The sequence below is a fragment of the Talpa europaea genome, assembly GCF_964194135.1.
Source record: "Talpa europaea genome assembly, chromosome: X".
Lineage (NCBI taxonomy): Eukaryota > Metazoa > Chordata > Mammalia > Eulipotyphla > Talpidae > Talpa > Talpa europaea.
This window is the reverse complement of record NC_140081.1, coordinates 28716983-28741429: the sequence shown is the minus strand read 5'-3', so window position 1 is coordinate 28741429 and position 24447 is coordinate 28716983. Positions and strand designations below refer to the sequence as shown.

The following is a 24447-nucleotide window of genomic DNA, read 5'->3' as shown; positions in this document are numbered from 1 at the left end:
ACAGGCAAACATCTATCAAGGCCCGGGGGGAAAAAAAGGGAGAAAACTTAAATAGGATCATAAACACAAAAGGAGAAATTACAACAGACAACTCAGAAATTCAGAGGATTATAAGAGATTGCTATTACCATTTGTTTCCCAGTAAGTTATGACCGAGAAAAGAGACATTCTTAGAAATATACAAACACCTGAGACTAAATAGGGAAAAAATAGAAAACCTGAACAGACCAATTACAAGCTAGGAAATTAAAACAATAATCAAACATCTCCCAGAAAACAAAATCCCAGCATCAGATGGTTTCACAAATGAATTTTATCAAACCTTCAAATATAAGCTAATATCTAACCTTCCCAAACTTGTTCAAAAAATTGAGAAAGAGGAAACACTTACTAACATGTTTTATGAGGCTGACATTACCCTAATACCAAAACCAGACAAAAAACATTAGAAATGAAAATTACAGACCAATTTCCCTGATTAATGTAGATACAAAAATCCTCAACAAAATCTTAGGAAACTGGACTCAACAATACATTAAAAGGATTATACACTATGGCCAAGTGGGATTTATTCCATAGACACAAGGATCTGTCAACATCTGAAAATAAATCAAGCGTAATTCACCACATCAATCAAAGGAAAGATTAAAGCCATATGATCGTATCAACAGAAGCTGAGAAAGCATCTGATAAGATTTAACATCCATTTATGATGAAAACCCTCAAAAAACGAGATACATGAGATATACCTCAACATAACAAAGGCCATGTATCATAAACCCACAGGTAAAATGGTATAGTACTGAAAGCTTTTTCTTTTTCTTTTTTTTTTTTAAGATTTATTTATACATGAACCAGGGTACAGGTCAGATGTGCAGGAGGGTGAGAGGATTCACCAGAGACAGAGCAGGAAGCAGAACAGGCAGACTGACAAAATACACTGCTAAGGGGAGCAGCGGACGTGAGAGGAGAGGTCTGCCGTGCCATGTGGAACCCTCGCTGGCCGGCCAGGATCGAACCAGCACTGCAGAGGCTGCAGACAGCCTCACAGTGTGGCGCTCAACTGCCTGAGCCAACAGGGGAGGCCCTGAAAGCTTTTTCACTGAGATCTGGGAGAAGATAAGGATGTCCACTTTCACCACCAATATTCAACATAGGATTGGAAGTCCTCGCTAGAGCTATTAGGCATAATTGATAATTGAAACAGTTCAGCAAAGTGGCAGATTACAAAGTCAATACACAAAAATCCATTGCCTTTCTATATGCAAATGATGAGCTGGAAGAGAAGAAATTAAGAAAACATCACATTTTCAATAACATCAAAAATAATTAAATACCTGGAATTAAACTTAACAAATGAAGTAAAGGACTTATACAAAGAAAACTATAAAGCATCATTAAAAGAAGTGGAGCTAGACCTGCTCCTGCATTGGAAGACTTAACATTGTCAAAATGGCCATTTTACCCAAAGAAATATATAGATATCGTGCAATGCAATCCCTATCAAAATTTCAATGGCATATTTCAAGAAATTGAACAAACAGAAACACAGACCAATGGAATAGAATTGAGAGCCCAGAACTCCATCTATACCTATATGGACAGGTAATCTATCACATACGATCTAGGGATATATACAGTGGATCAAGGAAAGCCTTTTCAGTAAATTGTGCTGGGAAAATAGGCAATTGCATGCAGAAGCATACATCCAACAAGGTGCTGATATCCAAGATCTCCAAAGAAGTGATAGAACTTAATAAGAATTAAACGAATAGCCCAATCAAAAAGTGGGCAGAGGAGCTAAATAGATATTTCTCCAGAGACATACTGATGGCCAACAGGTGCATGAAAAAATTTTCATTATCATTTACTGTCAAGGAAATGCAAATCAAAACCACAGGGAGAGGGCCTCCCTGGTGGCTCAGCGGTTGAGCGCTGGGTTGTGAAGCTGCCCGCAGCCTCTGCAGCACCGGTTTGATCCCCAGCAACCGGGCGAGGGTCCCACATGGTGCGCAGACCTCTCCTGCCGCCCGCTGCTCCCCTCAGCAGTGTGCTTTGGTCCTTCTGCCTGCTCTGCTCCCCGCTCTGGCTCTGGTGAATTCTGTCACCCTCCCATGCTTCTGACTGTACCCAGTGATTGTACAAATAAATAAATAAATCTTAAAAAAAAAAGATAAAAATTAATATGAAAAAAAAAGAAAAAAAAAAACACAGGGAGATACCACCTCATCCGTGAGAATGACCTATATCAAAATGACCAAAACCAACAAATGCTAGCAAGGATATGGAGAAAAAGTAAACCCACTGTTGATGGAAATGTAGACTGGTCCAGCCCCTATAGAAAACAGTTCACAATCAAAAGATTAAAAGAGGATCTGCCTTACAACCCAGCAATTCCACTCCTAGCTATTTACCCAAAAATACACTTCACTAATTTGAAGTGAAACCTGTAATCCCATGTTTATTGCAACACTATTTACAATAGCCAAGCTATGGAAACAACATAAGTGCCCAAATAGAGATGAGTGGATCAGAAAGGTGTCATATGTATACATTATGGAATGCTACTCAGATATCAAAAAAGATAAATTCTCACCATTTGTGACAACATGGGCTGGAACCAGAGGGTGTTATGCCAAGTGAAATAAGTCAAAAGGTGAAAGACAAATACTAGATGTTGTCACTTATGAGCAATATAGAGAAACAATACCAAGGGTGAGATAAAACCAAACTAACCATAGAAACTTGTCTGTAGAACGAGGCTAACAAAAGGAGAAGTAAAGAGGGAGGATGCACCCTTGATCACAGGGATGTATTGTGTTTGCTTTGGTGGTGGCTGTGGTGTAGTCACAACACCTGAAGGGTGCGACCCTATATATCTACAATACAAACAATGATGGAAACCATGTTACCTAAAAAAAAAAAAAAAAAAGAATGGAACATCATTGAATGCTATAACAGATTTCACACACGCGCGCAGTTATCATGTAAATTCAAAGATAAAACATTTCAAAGAGTGAAATAATGATATTGTTAGAAATATTGAAAAGGAAGATAACATGGTTTATACCACAGATAAAATAGCCGAGACTCAGAAAGAGAAAGTGGGGAAGCTAAGGGCTGTATTCCTCTTATTCCATCTTGAGAGTAGAACCATGTTTTATCCTTATCTTTGAAAATTAGGTAGACATGAGTTTAAAATATTTCAGGAAAATTTTAACTTAACCCAGATAGAATCCTAAGTAGAATTTCAGAACCTAAGTCATTTCACAAGGTACATGTATCTGAAATCATGTTGTAAACTTAAATATATACAACTTTATAAATTACACTCCAATAAAACTGGAGAAAATGCACAAATCTGGGGAGTTGGGTGAGAGATTGGGGTGGTGAGATTTTGTATAGCTTTTTACACTTTTTGAGTTTGTACTATGATACATTAGTTTTATCATTTTAAAACCTAATAAGAAAAAGACAAGCATAGTGTGCCTTTTTAGAAAAAAAAAAGGATTGCAAAATCTAAGAGCGTACCAAGTATAGTCTTTATTGTGAAAGATAACAGAAGGTAATCCCAATAATACAGTATCAACTGAAAACACAAAATAAAAGATGACCAAGGCTAAATGTGCTAGGAGAAGTCTTCACAGTAAATGGAAAGTCCTCCACCTGCTCAAAGTTGGTATATGATCATCTTTTATTTTCTCAGTTAATCCTTGAGATCCTGTGACCCATATTATCATGCATTCCTCTTGAGGAATGATCAGTATGTCTCTCTTGAGACCTCTTCCCCCTTAATTGTCCAGGAACCCTAGGGACACTTATTTTGTCCAAGGAAGGTCAGGCCACTATCAAACACTAGTACTGTGGCTCCTTGCCATCACAGCGCTGCTGTGGGAGACTGGTTCTGCCAGGCTGGTGGATGCCATTGGAATGACTTAGCTGGGCAGAAGGTCAACGACTACATTTTGCTGTTTTAAGTTTGATGAGATACGAACATGCCTATACGCTAAAGGGAAAGAACCAATAAGGGACTAAGAAATTAAAGGCACAGATGATAGTCTGGATAGTTGATGGAACAATGAGCAGTTAAAGAAGCAGTTAAGGATGGGTCAAGACCTAGGTCTGCCTTTTCCATTCCCCATAATAGATGTTTGAAATGTCTCACTCTTTCGCTACTATTGTCCTCCCACTCAGAGCAGAAAACCTCATCTCTGGTTTAATAGAGAATATAGAGATGCCAAGATACCAACTTCCTCCATACCCCTGAATCCACAACTTTGTATTCTTCCTCTCTCATCTCAGAAAAGGTATCTTCCCTCTGGTTAAATGATAGTTTCCATGATAGCCTCATCTCCCAGACACTCAAGAGACCTGGAGCCTGTTGTAGGCCAGGTACATCCAGCCTAGCTGATAATCTCAGCTCCAACCCCTTGCCATTTTCTCTGTGCCAGCAGCCCTCACTGGCATACCTACCCTAGCTTTGCTTCCTGAGGGCTCTGTCTGACATCCAACTTATTTGTATTGTTTTCTTGCTCAGCACTCTTCAAGAGTCTTTTCACCTGTGGAAGAAAACTAGCTGCCCTGCCATGTCCCACATGCGTGCCCTTCATGATTGGACCCTACCTGCCAGCTCTCTAATTGATTTCTGCCTTTTTCCTGAGTTCTAGTCATCTTCAACACCCTGACCGTCTGAGTTCAAAACTTAGTTCCACCACTTATGGGCTGTGTGCCCTGGAACTATATATTTGCTGAACTCTCAGCACTTTAGTTTCTCATCTGTAAAATGGGAATAATTAAAGTTCCTACTTACAGGGTTGTTTTTAGGATTAAAAGAGTTCATGCAAGTGAAGCAGTTAGATCAATGTCTGGCATACACTAAACACTTAACTAAGAAGCTGCTATTATTAATACTTTGTACAACACCTCATATGTACTGTCCTCTTGCCTTTAAGGATTTGATTCTTTCTCCCTTTCCTCCCAGTATCCTTCCCCTTCTCTTCCTGGCAAATCGCTTTTCGTCTTCAAGGTTCACTCCACTACTACCTTCACTGTGAAGCCTTCCTGGACTTCTCCCTTTATGTATTCATATGCCAGAGTGGTTAAGGGGTCTTTTCTCTGAGCTTCTGGACATACCGTGGAACTCTCTTTCTGCTTTGTTGATTTGCTTGTCCCCCTGATTTGTGAGTAACTCTAGGGTGTAGGTATTAGGAGATAAAAATCAAATCTTGCCCATTCCCTTCTTATTCTCCATCAGTTGACGTGACCTGACATGGAGTTAGTACTTAATGTTTGTTGAATGAATGAATAAATGAATGAATAGAATTATGGGTAAGTAATATGTGCAGACAGAACACAATAGAAGAAATATAATTTCTTAAATGAGATTTTCAAGTTTTAGTAATCAATAGTTGATTGAAATAAGGTATCATTTTTGCCTGTTGAATTAGAAAACAGTTAACAAATTGTAATATCCATTGCATGGGCTTTTGCTCATTGCTGGTGGGAGGATAAAAGCAACTTAACATCATGTATCCAAGATACTTTAAAATGCATCTTTCTTTTGCCCACCTAGTTGCACGTCTGAAATAATTACTTCTTAAGGAAATAATTTCAAATACAGGTAGATGTTTACACATAAAGATGTTCCTTATGTTATGATTTATGTAAAAATTTGAAAAGGACACACAGAATATCCCAATAACAGATGTATGGTTTAGCATTTTGGTTTCAGAAGAATGTGATTGCATGGAAATGTCATATTAGTTAAATAAAAACGCAGACCATAGAATACATTTACAAATATTAAGGGAAAAAAAGGACAAATACCCATGCATAGAAAAGAGATTGCAAAGAAGTATACCAGGTTGTTTACATGTTTATGTTTGGATGGTGGGCATAAGTATGATTTCTCTTGTTTTTTTGTTTTCTTGCTTTAATATATTATCCACATTGTCTACAATTTGAAGATGCATTCCTTTTATAATGGAGTAAAAATAGATATTTTATATTTTAAAGTGTATGTTCAGAAAGAATTAAGAGTCTGATTATACTTTGTTTGATATGTTCTGAAGTGAGAAAGTCATGAATTACTAAGTTTATTGTAAGCACCTTTGGGCACAGATCTGGTCTTGTATTGCACTCACTTTGTGATCAATAAATATCTGTGAGTTTCTGTGGGACTGCCCTCATATAAGGTAGACCCACCCACCCCACCCCGCCATTGTCACATATCTCGGCATGGTCTCTAAAACATCTGGCAACTAGTAAGAAAAGTTAAAACAAAAAGCCAAACAGTTGGGGTTTTCTTGGAGACAAATTATCCCTGAGCACAGGATGAGTGTTAGTGAAAAGGAAGGCAATGAAATAAAGGAAAATGAATAACTTTACTCATAAATGAAATGAATATTCATTTCCTTTCTGCCCACATTGCAAGTTAAATGCCATCGTCCAGACTTCCATTTACTTTCAGCAAAAAATCTTGAGATGATTTAAAAAAAAACAAAAAACACTGTTGTCTTAGTTTTATTAAATGCATATTATACCAAATTGTGGAAGAATTATAGATTAGCATTTTAAAATGTTTCTAAAATGACATCTCTATGAGGATTATTGTTAATATACAGTGATTGCTCATAACTTAATGAGAATATCTCATTTTGCTTGTCTATACTTAACAGGCCCAAAGTTTAGTACACCCAGACATACTGGATTTCAAACTAAATAAATCAAAAATACCATTTACATTCCACTACATGTCAAAACAGGAAAAGCTATTGTATTTGATGTGAAATGAAGATAAGAGCAGTAATAGAGAGAAAACTTACATTTCTTTGGAATAAGAAAACAGGGTCCTTGATTTTCAATGGAGATATACTTCTCTTTGAGAAAATGTCTAAAAAATAAGTAATTATCTACACTGTCAAAAAATTCTTTAGTTTCCAAAGGACTTATTTCAGGGTTCATTGTGTTTGCTTGTCATTAAGAACTTGACAAAAATTAGAAGAATTTAAAATTAAGGTTTTATGTGCTGTTGCCAATTAATAATACCCCAAATGAAGATAGAATATGTTTATATGTTACAGAGAGTGAAAGGGAGTATCTAATTTGATTTCTAACACTTAAGTATTTGTGGAAATTCTCAAATACGTCTATTATATAAAGGAAGGAACACCTGGAGCTTACTATTTTGTCAGTTCAGACTTAGTCCTGAACACGACTATTTAAAACAACTGTATCCTTTTTTTTTTTTAAGATTTTTTTTTATTTATACAAGCACTGGGTACAGTCAGAAGCGCGGGAGGGTGAAAGAATTCACCAGAGCCAGAGCGGGGAACAGAACAGGCAGATGGACTGAAATACACTGCTGAGGGGAGCAGCGGACTCAGCAGGAGAGGTCTGCGCGCAATGTGGGACCCTCACCTGGCGGCCAGGGATCGAACTGGCACTGCAGAGGCTGCGGGCAGCTTTGCAGCCCAGCGCTCAACCACTGCACCACCAGGGGAGGCCCAAAACAAGTGTATCCTTTTCCTTTTACATTCTGTAGATAATTTTATGATTTCAGTCATTAAAAACATTTCATATTGTCCCAAGATAACTTGCTTAAGAGAAGTTACTCTTGCAGTTTAATACAACTTGAAACTGTTTCTATTTTGGGATGATGAAAATAATACAAATTGCTATCTTCTATTGAACATTCTTAGTTCCAGGTACTATGTTATATGCTTTTCATAACTTGCTAACTTAACCCTTATTTTTCATTATTCAACAAAACAGATTATTATAGCATTCTTACTATGTGCCAGGAACTATTTAAGTTGTTGGGGATTCAGCAGGGTATAAAATAGAGAAGTCGCCCTGTGCATTGTAGTGGGGGGATAATGACAGTAAACAGAATGAGAAAGAAAAAATGACATATTAAATTGGAGGAAAGGAAAGTAGGGAAGAGGTTAGAGAATGCTGTTTGTGTTTTAGAAGTACGCCCTGGAGGTGAACGGTGCCCATGTTCTCTGTTCTCCAGTGAATTGAATGTCTTTTGTCAATGGTTGTGAACTACGATTAGACTGGTAGCAAAATCTCTTTGGTCAGACATTTGTATTAGCCCCACTTCAATGTTATCTTTCTATTTCTCCTTCTTCTGATATATTTCTCAACTGCCTCTACGGCCCTCTGCTAGTTTAGTGGTTTGCCAGGCTAGGATGTAAGTGATGATAAAAAGTGATGGTAAGTGTGTTCTGCTCTTTGAGCAGCTTCAGCCCATGAGTGTGAGAGAGAGCCTGAGCAGATGTGAGCAGGTGTGCCTGACTTCTGATTACAGGAAGTGAAACATTTTATTTGTTGAATATCAAATTGGAGGAAATGATAAAGGGTGCTACCTAATTGTCATCAAAATTGCTGTTTGGTTAAATTCAGGCTCAACCAGATTTTCTTGCAAGCCTTAGGGCTTAAGGCTTGACTCTTGTTTGCATCAAAACTAACTTTTTAAGTTTGCTTGAAAGATGTTGCATAGACTTCAATGATTCAATAAGTAAGAAAATGCCGAGAGCCAGTGTCCCAGAGCAGCTTGGCTTTTTTTTTTTTTTTGGTCTTACAACAAAGCTGAGAAGAAATCCTGGTAGTATCCCATAAAATATTAAATAATATGTGATGATCAGTATAAAATATTAAATATTAATACCAGAAATGTAGTGCAATGTTGGGTAAAGGGAAGGTGATTTGCCATTCGTGCCCTTCAGATTAGAGATAGTTATCACAGAACACCAGAGCAATACAAGTACTTTTTAAATGCACTTTTATTTACCTTAATGATTGGCGAAAGTACCAAGATCAAACTTTGCTCTCAGATCTTATTTCAGTTTTCTCTGAAGGCTTTGGTGATGAAAGGCTATATTCTGTTTGTATCTGTTTATTTTTCTTTTTATTGAGGTAACATTAGTTTAAAATATGTGTAGGGCTTTTCCCCACCTGCCGAAGCGCTGCCGGGCCTTCGCTGCTTTGGTAAATCGCGGACAACTGGTGTCTGCGCCGCAAAATGGGGTTTGTAAAAGTTGTCAAGAATAAGGCCTACTTCAAGAGATACCAAGTGAAATTTAGAAGAAGGCGAGAGGGCAAAACTGATTACTATGCTCGAAAACGCTTGGTAATCCAGGATAAAAATAAGTACAACACACCCAAATACAGGATGATAGTTCGGGTAACCAACAGAGATATCATTTGTCAGATTGCTTATGCCCGTATAGAAGGAGATATGATAGTTTGTGCAGCTTATGCTCATGAACTCCCCAAGTATGGTGTGAAGGTTGGCCTGACAAATTATGCTGCAGCATATTGTACTGGCCTGCTGCTGGCCCGCAGGCTTCTCAATAGGTTCGGCATGGACAAGATCTAGGAAGGCCAAGTAGAGGTGACTGGAGATGAATACAATGTGGAAAGCATTGATGGTCAGCCAGGTGCCTTTACTTGCTATTTGGATGCTGGACTTGCCAGAACTACTACAGGGAATAAAGTTTTTGGGGCCCTGAAGGGAGCTGTGGATGGAGGCTTGTCTATTCCTCACAGTACCAAACGATTCCCTGGTTATGATTCAGAAAGCAAGGAATTCCATGCTGAAGTACATCGGAAGCACATCATGGGGCAGAATGTTGCAGATTACATGCGTTACTTAATGGAGGAAGATGAAGATGCTTATAAGAAACAGTTCTCTCAGTACATAAAGAACAACGTAACGCCAGACATGATGGAGGAGATGTATAAGAAAGCTCATGCTGCTATACGAGAGAATCCAGTCTATGAAAAGAAGCCCAAGAAAGAAGTTAAGAAGAAGAGGTGGAACCGTCCCAAGATGTCTCTTGCCCAGAAGAAAGACCAGGTAGCTCAGAAGAAGGCAAGCTTCCTCAGAGCTCAGGAGCGGGCTGCTGAGAGCTAATAAGCCAAACCATTTTTTAATGGAGATTTTTAAAGACATACAATAATAAAATTATTGATCCAGCAATGAAAAAAAAAATATGTGTAGGATCTAGCACCTACACGCATCTCAACAACTGTATTTCACCCACCACCAAAAGTACAATCTCCATCCACCAGCAAGCTCCTTCCCCTCTCCTAACCACCATTTTATTGTGGGAGTTTAAGGGTTTGTTTTTGCTTTTGTTGTGTTTGTCTGCTTTTTCTTTTCTTTATATTCCACAAACGAGTGAAATCGTATGGTATTTGTCTTTCTCCATTTGACTTATTTCATTTTGCATAATTCTTTCAAGATTCATCCATTTTGTTGAAAATGGCAAGATTTCATCTTTTTTAATGGCTGGGAAGTATTCCATTCTGTATATACACCACATCTTCTTAATCCATTCATCCATTGTCACTCTCTAGGAAAGGCTATGTTTCGTGGAAGTTTGTCCTTTGTTTCCGTGGTTTCTGCTAAGCAATAATGGAGTATGCAAAATATATTTTATTAAGTTTCAATGGGTTAATCACAGAATTACTCTCTTCCCTGGCAATTCTACTCCTGGGTATATATGATCAGAGAACTGAAACAGATATTGAAGCAAAAGCTCATATGTGAATGTTTTTATGAGTTCGGTTAACAACAGCCAGAAGGTGGAAGCAAGGTAAATGCCCATCCATGTTTTAATGAGTAAACAAAATGTGACACATTTATGCAATGGAATATTATTCAACCATAAAAAGGAATGACGTGCTGGGCCTCCCTTGGTGGCACAGTGGTTGAGCGCTGGGCTGCGAAGCTGCCCGCAGCCTCTGCAGTGCTGGTTCAATCCCCGGCCGCCAGTGAGGGTCCCACATGGTGCGCAGACCTCTCCTGCTGAGCCCGCTGCTCCCCTCAGCAGTGTATTTCGTCACTCTGCCTGTTCTGTTCCCCTCTCTGGCTCTGGTGAATTCTCCCACCCTCCTGCGGTTCTGACTATACCCAGTGCTTGTATGAATAAATAAATAAATCTTAAAAAAAGAAAAGGAATGATGTGCTGATACATGCTATGACATGGGTGAACATCAAAACATGTTAAGTGAGAGAAACCAGACACAAAGACCACATACTGTATGATTCCATTTGTATGAAATGTTGAGGACTGTCAAGTCTGTACAGATGGAAGTTTAGTGGTTTCCAGATAGGGAGAGAGCTGAGGAGATGAAGGAAAATGGAGTGACTGCTTCTTTAGGATGGTGAAAATGTTCTGGAACTAGATAGAGGTGGTGATCGTACAACTAATGACAAATTTTATATTAACATGTATTTTACCATGATGAAAAAAGGAAATGTGCTACTTTTGAAAAGATTCTTCATTCTTAGTGAAGCCCATTAAAGATTGACAGGGTGGGATGTGTCCTAAAAAGGGGGCACATGGCAAATTCAGGGCAAAGGGGTGGTGGCCACTTCAGGTCCACAGGACAAGGCTTGTACTTCCCAATTGGTATCCCTGGTGGTAGGACCTGCCTTGTGTGGATGTCGCAGCTACACCCCCATACCACTAACGGCTCCACGCACCCTGGTGTTCCTCATGACTCAGGGCAGTTTTAAGTTTGGGGCAACCTATTTTAAACTCTACATAAAGATATGAAAATCATGGAGTACTGAGCTGTTTACAATTCATATTTGCAACTCATCAGATATAAATTTTAACTGCAGTTATGGCCAGGATAATTTCAGTTTATCTAATGAAAAGGGAAATAAACTTTTATGACCTGGGGGTGCTAGAAGAAGTTTAGTTAAAAGGTGTGTGGAAAATTTCTAGTTATTGCTACACATGTTCTTTTCCCTTGTCCTTGGGATTGTGCCACTTGTTACTCTTTCCACAGCTTTCTACCCTCCAAAGGAAAATGCTTTCAAATGAGTCTTTCCTCTGTCTATGGAAGTTATACTTGATTTTTATAAATGTCCAGAAAAACCAGAAATAGATAATGTGTGTATATATGTGATATATTAAAGTACATGCACACATATATAGAGAGAAATCAGCAATAAGAGAGAGTGCTATAGATGTTTGGCACGTGTCCTTTCAGCCTTTTTTTTCTTGTACTGGTGTCTTCAGTTTCATTGGAATCGTGCTACACTTGTCAACATAGCATGGACTTCTTCCATACCAATAAACACCAGTCAACAACACACTTTTCCTAGTTACTTAGTCTTCCATCTTATTCACCAGTGTTCTAAATGAGGTGGACGCTTTCCTTGGAGTGGTTCCACTCTAGTCACTTAGCCTTCCATTAGAAATGGCTGCGGGCTTCTGGAATTATTTTCTCTTATTTGTGATGGCCAGTGATATCCCTCAAAGCAGAGGTCATGGATAGGTGAAAGGAACAAGGGTTTATAAAAAATCAGCTCAAAACACACAGTTCTTGGGAAGCTTTCCCTCACTGAGTCCTGTTCCACTTGGTGACCTTGTGTTTTGTGCTCCAGCAACAGCAAGACAAAGTAGTATGCAGGTGCATGGGCTTAGGCGTTAGACTGCATAGGTTTGCATTCTGACTTTTGGGCCATTGGATGTAGTATCACTTTTGTGCCTCAGCGTTCTCATCTGTAAAGTGATGACAATAATAGTATCTACCTTCTAGGACAGATGAGATGTTCTATGCTAAAAATATCTGGCAGCACAGGACCTGGAACATAGCTAATTGTCAAAAAGTGGTGAGGGTTATTATTTTTTCCCCCTTCACTGAAGTCACCCTCCCAATTTATGACTTAGAGCTCATTTGTATGCTCAGATAGATTACAGACTCTGAAAAGTTAACATGCCAGAGTACCTTTCCAGTGTTTTCTACACTGTGAGCCCAGAGGTAATATTACTGATTGTGTGACCCAAAATAATGTTGCAGTTGTGGATTCTCCTTGGTTGAATTGACCTTTTTTCCATTAATAGAACAAAAGCAATGGAAAGATAAATGTGACATATTGTTGAGTTTTTAAAAAAGGTAAATTATAAAAATAGTACCATAGAGGATGATCCTATTTATATAAAATTAAGTGGCTGTGTATGCTTATAATTAAATAAACAATTATTTTGTAAGATGTTGGCCAAAATATTAAAGATGTTTTTCTCATAACAAAAAAAAAATTAGTAGAACAGAACCCCCCAGTAATCTGAGAAGTGGCTGTAGGTGAAATGCAGTTCCTTCTGGTAGCTGTGAGCTTTCCTGGAGCAAGATCAACGTTGTAGCTGTGAGCTTCCCTGGATTTTTGTGTAAGGAAATTCATTCGGAGAACCTATAATTAATTAATTTTTCATTTTTCTTCTCCTCTCCCCTTTCCTTTCTTTCTTCTTTTCTTTTCTTTCTTTTGGTTTTTAAATAAAGTCCCATTGTTTTACATCCTTGTTAGTATTTTGACAGTATAGGATTTCTCCCCTCAGGTGTGGTCACCGTTAGCTCCCCCACCACCAAAGCACCCATAATGCTCCAATATAGTCATTTGTGCTCTCCTCACCTACCCTGTTCTTACTCTTCACCCTCCCTTCTGGATGCCTCAGCTTTTAGTGGTTGGCTTTAAGGTCTGTCTTTGTCTGATACATTGTCTGGTTTCTCTATAATCCACATATAAGTAACACCATCCAGTATCTGTCTTTCTTCCTTTAGTTTATTTTTCTTAGTGTAATTCCTTCCAACTCCATCCTTGTTGCTACAAATGACTTGAGTTTATCTTTTTTGATTGCTGAGTAGTATTCCATTGTGTATATATACCACATCTTCTTGATCCACTCATCTTTTGAAATATTTAAGTCATTTCCATAGCTTGGCTAGTGCAAATAGTGCTGCAATAAAAAAAGGTGTGTAGATATCCTATCTAATTAGTGTTTGTTTGTTTGGTGGAGAACCTTGAATTCTTAAATAATTGTGGTAATGATAAGAAATATGTAAAAGAACCAAAGGCCATTATTCTGAAATATCAGTCTATAGTAGAAGAAAAAATAAAATCTTGCATTCCCTTATTTATTAAGGATTCTTAGGAACTGAGTTATTTCTAGTAACTAGATTTTCTAGATAATGATGACTTATTCATTTAACTACCAGAACAGTTTACATTTTAACAATTTTGATGTAATTCTAGTGCATACTGTAGAGTTTGTAACTTTCACATAGAGGCTATATTGAAAACAATTCATCCAATTTGTTAGGCTTGGAGTCCTCATTGTTAATACATTGTTGTTGTCATTTGCTTTTTTTGTGCTGCCCACTAATTTCTTTCTTTCTTTTTTTGTTTTGCAGAAAAAAAATTTTAATGCCAAAATAGGGATGCAATAAATCCTAATGAGAGAAATGGGGGGGGGGTGGAAAACATTCAGAAAAGGATCTAGTTCTGAAAATAATAAATTTAAATGTTCCACTATAGGTTGCAATAATTAATATAGACAATATATCATTATCAACCAAAGCAATTTTATACTTTCCTTCCCAATCAGTATATCTTCTATTAATTTTCTTATCTTACTGTATTAACTAGAATTTCTAGCATAATGTTGAAAAGGAATCTTAAACAGGGCATTGCCTTGCCTTGTAATTGATCTTAGTGAGAAAACTTATAGTCTCACTCTTAAATATGATGTTAGTTGTATGTTTCTTTAAAATGTTGTTTGTTGAGAATGTTTCCCTCCATTGTATTATGCTAAGAACTTCTTTTTTTAATAAATTTTATTTTTATATTCCCCATACAATTGCAACCCCCTTATTTTGACCCCAATCCCTCCCCTCCCCGCCCCCTACCCCCCATAGAGTGTCTCTGGTTCATAGTTTTTTGTTGATTTTGATTTTCACTTTCTTATAGTTAGTCATTTTCCTGGTCCCTTATTTAAGTTTTCTAGATTCCTGCTATGAGTGAGACCATCCGGTATTTTTCTTTTTCTTTCTGGCTTATTTCACTATTTGCCTTCTAAAAAACTTAGGCAGTTAACATTTTTCTTTCTTTTTTCCTCACTGGCAAGGTGTGTAAGATTTTACTTTCTACTACAGAAATGTGTGTAATAACTCTTCCCGTCTTCAAAACACCTTTCTAATTTACTGATCTCCAAATTTTATACCTGGGAATCCCCCAAGTTTGTTACTGTTGTGTGTAAAGTATGATTAAGAGATATTGAATAAAATCATGTATTTAGTGATAGCTTTTTGACCATTCATAGTCTTTACAAATTTACTTCCTGATTGTTGGATATTATCTGGTAGGGGTTTGGCTCTGGGAAAAATGCCATTTTATTTTATTTATAAGCTATAGTGCTGTGATTTTCCATTCTCTCATTGGTGCCACCCTGCTGCTCATAAGTAGAGAAATTAAAGAAAAATAATCACCTGTCCTCTGTGGTGTTGGGAAATATTTTGTAAAATGAGATTTGAGTAGTTTTAATAAAGACGTAAAATATTTTTAGCTATAATTTCACAAGTGTTTTTCTATTTTCCCTACAGAGATATAATGATGTCTATAACTGTCGGGAAACTCATAGACCAAGAAGTTATAACTATTGCTCGTCACTACCAAGTACCCAATGAACCATGTCCAGTTACAGAAATCCTACTTGCAAAGGCCCATGAACAGCTCAAGAAAAATACCTTTGAGAATTTTGAAAAACTCATTGCCACTTGTGTATATGAAGATCGAGAAAAGTAAGCTTTTATTTTATAGATTCTAATAACATTTAAGTTTCTGTGAATCTAAGTGAAGAAGACATTTATATTTTATGAAAAAGAGTAAAAAGAAAATTGACAAGTCTCATCATATTCCACCATTTAGCAGAGTGACTTAAATCCTTTCTGAAGAGTATCTAGGTACAAATGTTTCATAGCAATGGTGAGCTTTGTTTGTTGATGGAATAGGGAAGATCCTATAGCTCCAAAAAGAGGATGCCCTTTTTGCATGTTCTTTTAATTGGCTTCTAGAAGCTTTCAACTGAAACAGTAAGTCAAGATGTTAGAAGGCTTAATTTTGAGATGTAATCTTACTACATTGTTTTAGTGATAACTGGAATTTATAAATGTGACTTTTATAATAGAATAGCGAGTTAATTTGCAAATAAATGTTCTCAGAATTTCTTTGAAATTATTTCTTCTTGAAAATAATGATGGTCAGCACAATCTAATTCTAGTCCATTTATCATGTTTATATGGAGCTTTAGTTAAGTCATTTTTATACACAACTGGAGCCCTATCTTAGTCTGTTTGGTGTTCATTTTATCCACAGACATGATATAATGGGGGGGAATACTGTATTTATCAATAGAAAATCTTTGTTCTAAAACAGACAGTTATAAACCAGAGACATCCTGCAGAGGAGGAGGAGGGAGAGGGATCAGAGGGAGGGAGGGAGGAGCACAGGGGACTGTGGTGATGGTGTATGGGTGCATTGGTGAAGGAAATTCTATGGGGACTACACCCATGGGGGACTACAGTGATATAAAAAATATATAGAAAATCTTTGTTCTAAACACAAATACTCCATTGTCATCTCCGTTTCTCATGATCCCTTCCCTCATTCCTAAATCTGAAATTGGTACACAAGTGGCCACTACCTACCTTAAATATCATTCAGTGTCACGTAGCTTATCTTAATATGAACATTATGTATTTTTCCTCATCCATAATACATACTCATTGAGTTTTTTTATGAAGATGATATTTTTCCTTGAATCTTTAAGCTTCTCTGAACTTCCTGAAAGATTTGCGGCCTAAGCTTGGCATGACCTTGGCCCTGCCTTCCACTGTAGGGGAACCCTTCCCCAGTGTGAGAAGCGGGACCCCCTTCACTAACGTGGGCATAATAGGACTGCTTGGTCAGACCTCTCTGAGATTCTTCCAGACCCTACAAGCTTGGATTGTAGACATAAATATTCTGATAACCTTGTTGCAAAGAAAGGAGACCACTTTCCTGTTGCTTCTAATTTGCCTAGTGGCTAGAAGAAAATTGGATGAGTGAGAACATTACAAGCATTTCAATGCCCCAGCAGCCTGGGGGAAATGGCTGTTGGGCTGTTGTAGAGAAAACCATCCAACAAAATTGAGGTGAATGTTAAGGCCTCAGCTGGGGCTTCCAGGTTTTAAAGTTCGGGTCCAAGGAAAAGACCAGAAAAACACCCTCAAGTCACATAATACTTGTGTTGGAGGCTCTTGATGCTTGTCAAATTAAGAGATGTTTTCAAATATCAGAATCATTTTTGACTAGTGGTCAAGAATGCAGATCGATTACTTAGAGCAACACTTGTGGCTGCAGTCTTAATAGGTCATACTACCACCAACCAAGAAGCTGAAGCTTGATGGGAAGGCGTTTGTAAGGACAGAGTCTGATGACTTCTGAAATGGAAAAAGTTGGTGAAATGCAATATAACTCTTTCCTTACCATAAATTCCAGTACCAATTTTCACACTTATTTAAATGTGTACATTTTAAGGAAATGTCTGCATTTTCTTTCGTATAGCATGTAGTTGTCAAGGGACAGAAAATATATTTATAAATCCACTTATTTGGTTTTAATGCAGAAAAAATGTAATACCCAGCAAAGATATGAAAAGGCTGTGCAAGGCCTCCAGGCTACCTTTGACTGATGATCTTCTAGTATCCCTCCTGTCCAGGTAAGTAAGAGCTCCGCCCATGGTGGAAGATTGACGTGCCTGTTTTTGTTTTGGGAACTATTCCTAGTTTTACATTTGCCTTTAATTGCCCTTAATTTACCCTTGACTGTTTCAATGATCTTAGCGATGACACATCTCCATTGTTACAACAGGAAAAGTTAGTCAGGATTTTGAATGTTAAAGAGCCTATTAAGAATTATTATCTTTTTAACATTAACACACACACACACACACACACACACAGGTTCCTGGGACAAAATGAAAATGTGTATCTTATTTGGCTCTGAAGACAAATGAAAAATTTCAAGGGTAGATTTGGCAAAGCAGTGGTTCTAGTTCCTGAGAGCTAATGACATGCCATAAGAAGACCTAGTGTTAATAGCACCAGATATAAAGTGAAAGGAAAGCACAGTGAACTGCTTTGTAAAGCACATCACTTCTGTTGAACCTGACTTCTGCCCTCCTGCCGTCACCCTCCTAGCCATCCAGTCTCTGATCACTTTTTATGTTTCCTATGTCATTTCCAGATCCTCTGACTTATTCATGTTGATAATTCTGATGTTGCAGTTGTCTTCTAGGCAGTATTATCATTGTTTTGAATACATTATCTCATTTACTTTGTGAGAACCACTTGGTGAGGTCAGAATGATTATTCTCCTAGCTTACGTGAAAATGTTGAGGTTTAGGGAGATGAGCTATTTTGCCCAAAGTTACATAGTCTAGAAGAAGCAGCTGCGATTTAACCCCTGAACCTTTCGAATGCACATCCCCAGCTTCTAACCTCTTTGAATTATTGACTACAAACAGTCAGTAAATTACAATGTCTTTATTTACAGTTCTACCTACTTCCTACTGCTTACATGCTTTCTCTCCTCCCCATTCTCGCTATCTTCACCCTTGGTCTGATCCACATTTCATAATTGCAGGCCTCCATGTTGGTCTTTCTCCCACCAGCCTCTACATTTTTAAATCCATCTTTATATATAGCAGCTAACTATATTCTGAGAGCAAAAATGTCATAATGTTCCTCAGCTACTCACAAACCTCATTACCATGTCTTTGTTCTCTAGAGCCAAAGTCTCCTTAGCTTTGAACTTTTTCCCACTTCTCCGTTATGGGGTTGAGAGTTTTCAGTTGGACAGTTGTTCTCAAACAGGGTCTGGAGTTGCGAGTCCTCATCTAAGGCAAAAGGAGAAACCAAAGAAACAGGTAAAATGGACTCCCATGTGGGAGAACTAGTGCCCAAGGTGTCAGGAGGGGAATGAAGAAGAGGGCCAATTCCTTTGGGTGTGTGTATATTGGATTGATCTGGGGATATTTTCTAGCCTGGGAGTCCTGTTTGCTTTCATTTGCTAGCAGGATAAGGAGGTGTAAAGGTGTAAAGGACCCCAGATGAGGTAGGCAGCTCTCAGAGTCAGGGTTCTCCATGGTTACCACAGAGTTTCCCTTCCCTTTCCCACTAGTCCAGCCAAATGGGCCATTTAGTATTTCACACATATTGTTCCTGCCTTCCCACCCTTTTTGCCTTTCCTTTTGCTATTTCTGCAGTAGGAAATAACTTCCAGTTTTCTTCTGCTGAAAGCTTGCTCTTCCTTCAAGACCAAATTCAAGTAGTTCTACATCATAAAGCCCTTTTGGATTTGCTTGGTTGGCAGTGATTATCTCCTCCAAAAGGTTCTCAGAACACTATTTTTGTGTCTCTTTTTCCCTCACCTTCAAGTGAAGATTTGTGACTTGATATTTGGTCCATTCAGATGCAGCTACCTACTTCTAAGCTGTTTGATTTGCTGCTTATAAACAATCTGTGGGTTGTCATGTTTTAACAGTTTCACCCCTTACCTTGTCTCCTACTTATATCTGGGTGATCTTGTGCAAGAATTTTGATCTGCCTGACCTTTGATTCTTTACCTCTAGAGATAAAAATACCTACTTCCTAGTGATTCTGAAGATGAATGGAGAAGACATTCACAGCACCTGGTACCAAGAACTGATTGGGGACTAGGAGGGAAGTTTAAGTTAGGACTGCAGACCACACACTCTGACTAGGGAATGAACTGGGAAAAAACCTCTGTCTTTCAACATAGAAGAAATCTTATTTTTAAACAGTTGGGTCTGAATGCCTTTCACACATTAAGCTGTCTTCTAGTCAGGAAGCTGTGGAAGTTTATTAGATTATCTCTTGATGGCCTCAAGGATGAGTTGTCCTGGAAAGTCTAGTCATGTGGGAGCCTGGCCTCTGGAGGATCTAAATATTTCTTACCCGTAACTGAGGCCACCAAGTCATCATCCTCTCATTCCCTAAGCAGAGTGTTTTGTCTCTGTCTTTACGATCTGACATTAAAGGCAGAACAACTATGCCACGGCTTGCTTCGAAGTCATCTCAGTCTCAGAACACATCTGCCTCTGAACCCAGCGTAGCTCTGAGGAGGTCATCCCTCTGAGCCACTCAGCAGACCATGTTCAGTCTAACTTTCCTTTAATTGCGCAGTGACCCTTCTCCACACTCAGGGGAAACTTCAGACTAATCAGATTAGAAAATGTCTCATTCCCATTCCCCTCTCCGTCCAATATGCCCTGCCATGATGTGGGTCACATGCTTGGGGTTTTGCATCATCTCCGCAGATTCCTTTCAAAGACTGCCCTAATTCCTAATGGGCCCATCAGCCTGCAGCTTACATTTATATTCTGCATTCTTATTGTTCCCCACAGACTCCACAGGGCTTTCCAGAGCCTTGACCAGACTCTCTTTCTGCACAGCCCTCTGTGGCACACTAAGCCAGAGCCCCTCTGATGTCTGCAGCCTCCCGGGGGAGGCAGGCATGGAGTTTCTTCCTTTGGTTCAATGCACACTCTGCCCAGGGGCAGTTTTACCTGCCTCGGGATGGAGCTGGGCAGCTGTTGAGCGGCTGTATTAATACGCCCTGCTGCGTAAATTCAGAGCAGGAGGTTGAAAACCATGGCTGAAGGTTTAGGGGACTGTCACTCATGTATTTCTCCTTTGTCATTTAGCTAGGTCTTTTCATTATTAGCAAAACTCAAGCTGGAATCAGGAGTTCAATATCCTTCCATGTCTGATTCCCCCAGCCTCCATCAGTTCAGTGCTGCGGTTACTGGTTGGAGTTCAACTTGGTTTTTTTTTCTGTTTGATTTTTTTATTGAGCTAACATTAGTTTGCAACATTGTATATGACTCAGAGCTATAGGTTTCCATCTCTTCAGATATGTTACCACATCACAGCCACCACCACAGTACCAATCCTCCACCATAGTCCACTGAGCTCCCGCCTCCCTTTTTCCCTCAACCTTAGCCTCCCCTTCTGGTAGACTTAATTTTGCTGTCAGATTTCTAGGGTTGGTTTTGGTTCCGTTGTGCCTGTTCCTTTGTTTTGTTTCTTTATACTCTACGAATGAGTGTATCATCCAGTATTTGCTCTTCCTTCAAGACCAAATTCAAGTAGTTCTACATCATAAAGCCCTTTTGGATTTGCTCCTTCTGACTTATTTCGCTTAGCATGATCCCCTCCACTTCCATCCATGCCGTTGCAAATGAGGTCACCTTGTTTACCAAACGGATTCATTTCGCTAATGCACAAAGCATTAGACTTAAATGTTCTATGTAGTGGTAGCTGTTATTCATTAATAATAGAAGTGACACTCTGTATTGACATAGTGCCAAAGGCCCTAGAGTATTTTGTAAATCCTTGAGCATATACAAAGTCACATTTTAGTGGATGGTCAAGCTGATTCCCTGTTCCATAAGTGTAAACATTGAGGTATAAGGAGCTTCTGTTACTGAAAGAATGTACTTCAGGCCAAAATGAGTCTGCTGGAATGAGAATGACAACTGCCTAAGACATCCTAAACCTTTGGTTCTATCTGAGCTCCTAGGAGTAAGGACTAAGTCTCAATTGCCTTTGCAGCCCTAGAGACTTGTCCTGTGCTAGGACATTGGGTTGGGGGAGAAAAACATGGTCTTGCTAGCTACCAAACCTGCTTCTGAAGTCCAAGTCTGCTGCCTCCTACCCATGGGATCCTTGTAAATTGACTCAAACCTCTGAGCCTTCGTTTGGATATTAATGTTTCCTCAGTACTAATCAGCAAGAAATTCTGGTTCTTAAATCACTAAGCAGAAAGGATACTGAGGCCATTCCATTCTGCCTACCTTGTGGGACTGGGGAGTAAGAGGCAGCCTCTTCCCCTAATTATGGCCTTCTAATTTGGCATTGGAAATTCAAGGGCAACTCTTTCCCCAGCAGCTCTGCCCGCGACACAGGTCTTTTACTGCTGGCTTTGGACTCCATGGAATGTCTTAGAATTGACCTCCCAAGAGAGCCAGTGCCTCATCCAGAAATATCAGTTAAAATGGAAAAAGTTAATGGGGCTTTAAAATCATCTCATTATACTCTACCCAGCCTCACTCCCTGCTTACCTCCCAGAGGCATGATTTGGGCTCAAGGGATTTCACCAACAATATCTGGCAGTGAGGCCAAAGGGCAAGGATTGAGCTGTGTGGCTGCTATTGTTGCAAGATGTTTGGTACAGTGGGGAGATTTTAGAGAGAAACCTTCTCCCTAAGAACCTTCTCATCCCCTTCCCCCTGTCTCCCCACCTCCTTCTCTCTCCACACACACATACTCTAGATGTTTCCTGCCTTTTCAAGTATAAAGGGATTTGTATTTTAAGAAATATAAAGAATATCCAACACTGTATGAACCAAAAGAAACACTGTGTGTACACCCCGTACTTGGCAGCTGTGACCCACCTCACCAAGGAGATCTGTACTGGGATCAGAATTAGAATTCAGAGGCCTGGCTATTTAGAGATAACTGGCGTTTCTCACTGGCAGCTTGGGCAATGCCAACTCTGTTTTTGTGACCAACCAGTGCACTGGCCCAGAGCTCCACTTTTTTTCTCAAGTGCCCGGTCTTTAAGAATCTCACCAGGTGTTCAAGCACGCGCACCTGGATTTGCTGGGTAATGAACCAAAACCAGACACAAGTGAGTCCAAAAGATGTCTTCACTGCTCTCCCTCCCTTCCACCTGCTCTTGTAGCCAGGCCATTCCCCTAAGTTGTAAGATCGCCTTTACAGCAGAGGGGAACCCATGTTACTCCTCAACGAGACACAGCTGCTTCTGTGACTTTCACCTCCACAGATGGTGGAAATAAAGCAGATCAGCATTATTCCCCCTGGCAAGGAGATGGATGGCCTCTACGGTTTTCAAGCCATTCATCATTTCTGGGAGGGGGAGCAAGACATCCGTCAAATGACACATTAGACTCACTTGTAGGGACTCCCACCTAGCAAGGCATTTGGAAGCATGCTTGGAGGTCATTATTATCTAGTGAGTAACCAAAGAAATTGTCTTCCCTCCCTCTTCATCCACAAACATGTCTCTTAGTTTGTGTAGGGAAGGAAATGGTGGCTTCCTCAAGTATCAAAGGAAAGAATTTATGGAGGTTTTAAGAAAACACTTTGGCACTGTGAGCTGGGACTTTAAAGTAAGGAAACTGACTTTTTAACAAGCTAGAAACACTTAAAAGCTGCCAGAATTAGTATTGCCCTTTAGGGCAGTCACCCTGGAAGGCTGTATACTGGTTCTAACAATGTTGCCATAGAAAGTTCTTCTTTGGAATTGCCTTCAAAGCTTTTTCAAAAGAATTGCCTCCAGACTGGCAAATCTTCCTCCTTTGACCTTGGATCAAAGAGCCAAATGTCATTTGGTAAGAAGCAAAGTAGGAGATTCAGGTGAACAATTAGGATGCTAATGTTTGTGATAAGAAGCACAGCATGACCCTGAGTAAGGAAATAAATTGTCTCCATGATTCCAAAATGCAATTTTTTATTGAGGTTAACATTGGTTTACAACACTGTGATTTAAGGAAGTAGGTTCATACCACCTGAGATGTTTATCAACATGCCACACCCACTACTAAAGCACCCACAATCCTTTTTTCCCACCCCACTCCTCCTCCCCTTCTAGTAATCTCAGTCCTGCAGTCAGATTTCTAGAGTTTGTCCTGGTTTAGTTTTGTCAGTTCCTTTGTTGTTGTTGTTTTTCCCCTCTGTATTCCACATAAGAGTGAAATTATCCCATATTTCTTTCTTCTGACTCACTTCACTTAGCATAGTCCCCTCCAGTTCCATCTGTGTTGTCGCAAATGGCCAAGAGTTTGTCTTTTCTTGTAGCTGAATAGTATTCCATCTGTGTGTATGCGTGTGTACGTATGTGCACACATGTGCATGTGTGTATGTGCATGTGTATGTACCTCAATCGTCCTAATCCACTCTTCTCTCCTTGGGCACTTAGGGCTGTTTCCATACGTAGTCCCCTTTGTACATAGTGTTGCAATGGACAAAGATGTGCTTATATCCCATTGAATTAGTGCTTTTGCATTCTTTTAGTAGATACCAAGGAGTCGAACTGCTGGATCAGGTCATATGGTAGATCTATTTTTAATATTTTAAGGAACATCTATACTGTTTTCCATAGGGACTGGACCCACACACATTCCCGCCAACAGTTTACAAGGGTTCCTTTTTCTCTACATCCTCACCAGCATTTGTTGTTGCTTTTTTTTTTTTAAGATTTATTTATTTATGCACACAAGAACTGGGGTATAAGTCAAAGGTGCAGTGCGGTGAGAGAAATCATCTGAGAGACTGGGGAGCAGAACAGGCAGATCTACTGAAATACACTGCTGAGGGGAGCCATGGACGAGACAGGAGAGGTCTGCTCTGCCATGTGTGTTAGCTCCCTGACAGGCCAGGGATCAAACTCATGTTGCAGTGGCTGGTGATAACTTGATAGCGCTGTCTTTAACCCTTGTGTCACCAGGGAGGCCCTGTTGCTGGGTTTTTTGGCATCAATTTTTTTTATGTCATCACATG

The 24447-nt window shown here is 39.2% G+C and overlaps 1 protein-coding gene and 1 pseudogene across 2 annotated transcripts in view; both read left to right on the top strand.

Moving 5' to 3' along the window:
• Positions 1-24447, top strand: part of EFHC2 (EF-hand domain containing 2) — a gene marked incomplete at both ends in the record, with an annotated part of 199012 nt that overhangs the window by 162816 nt on the left and 11749 nt on the right. The window contains 2 exon segments of the mRNA XM_084259237.1: positions 15403-15600; positions 17466-17558. Of these exon segments, the coding sequence (XP_084115363.1) occupies positions 15403-15600; positions 17466-17558 (291 nt within the window).
• On the top strand, positions 9029-9922 carry LOC311187859 (large ribosomal subunit protein uL18-like; annotated as a pseudogene). Its single transcript has one exon. The product of its transcript is annotated as a large ribosomal subunit protein uL18-like (transcript).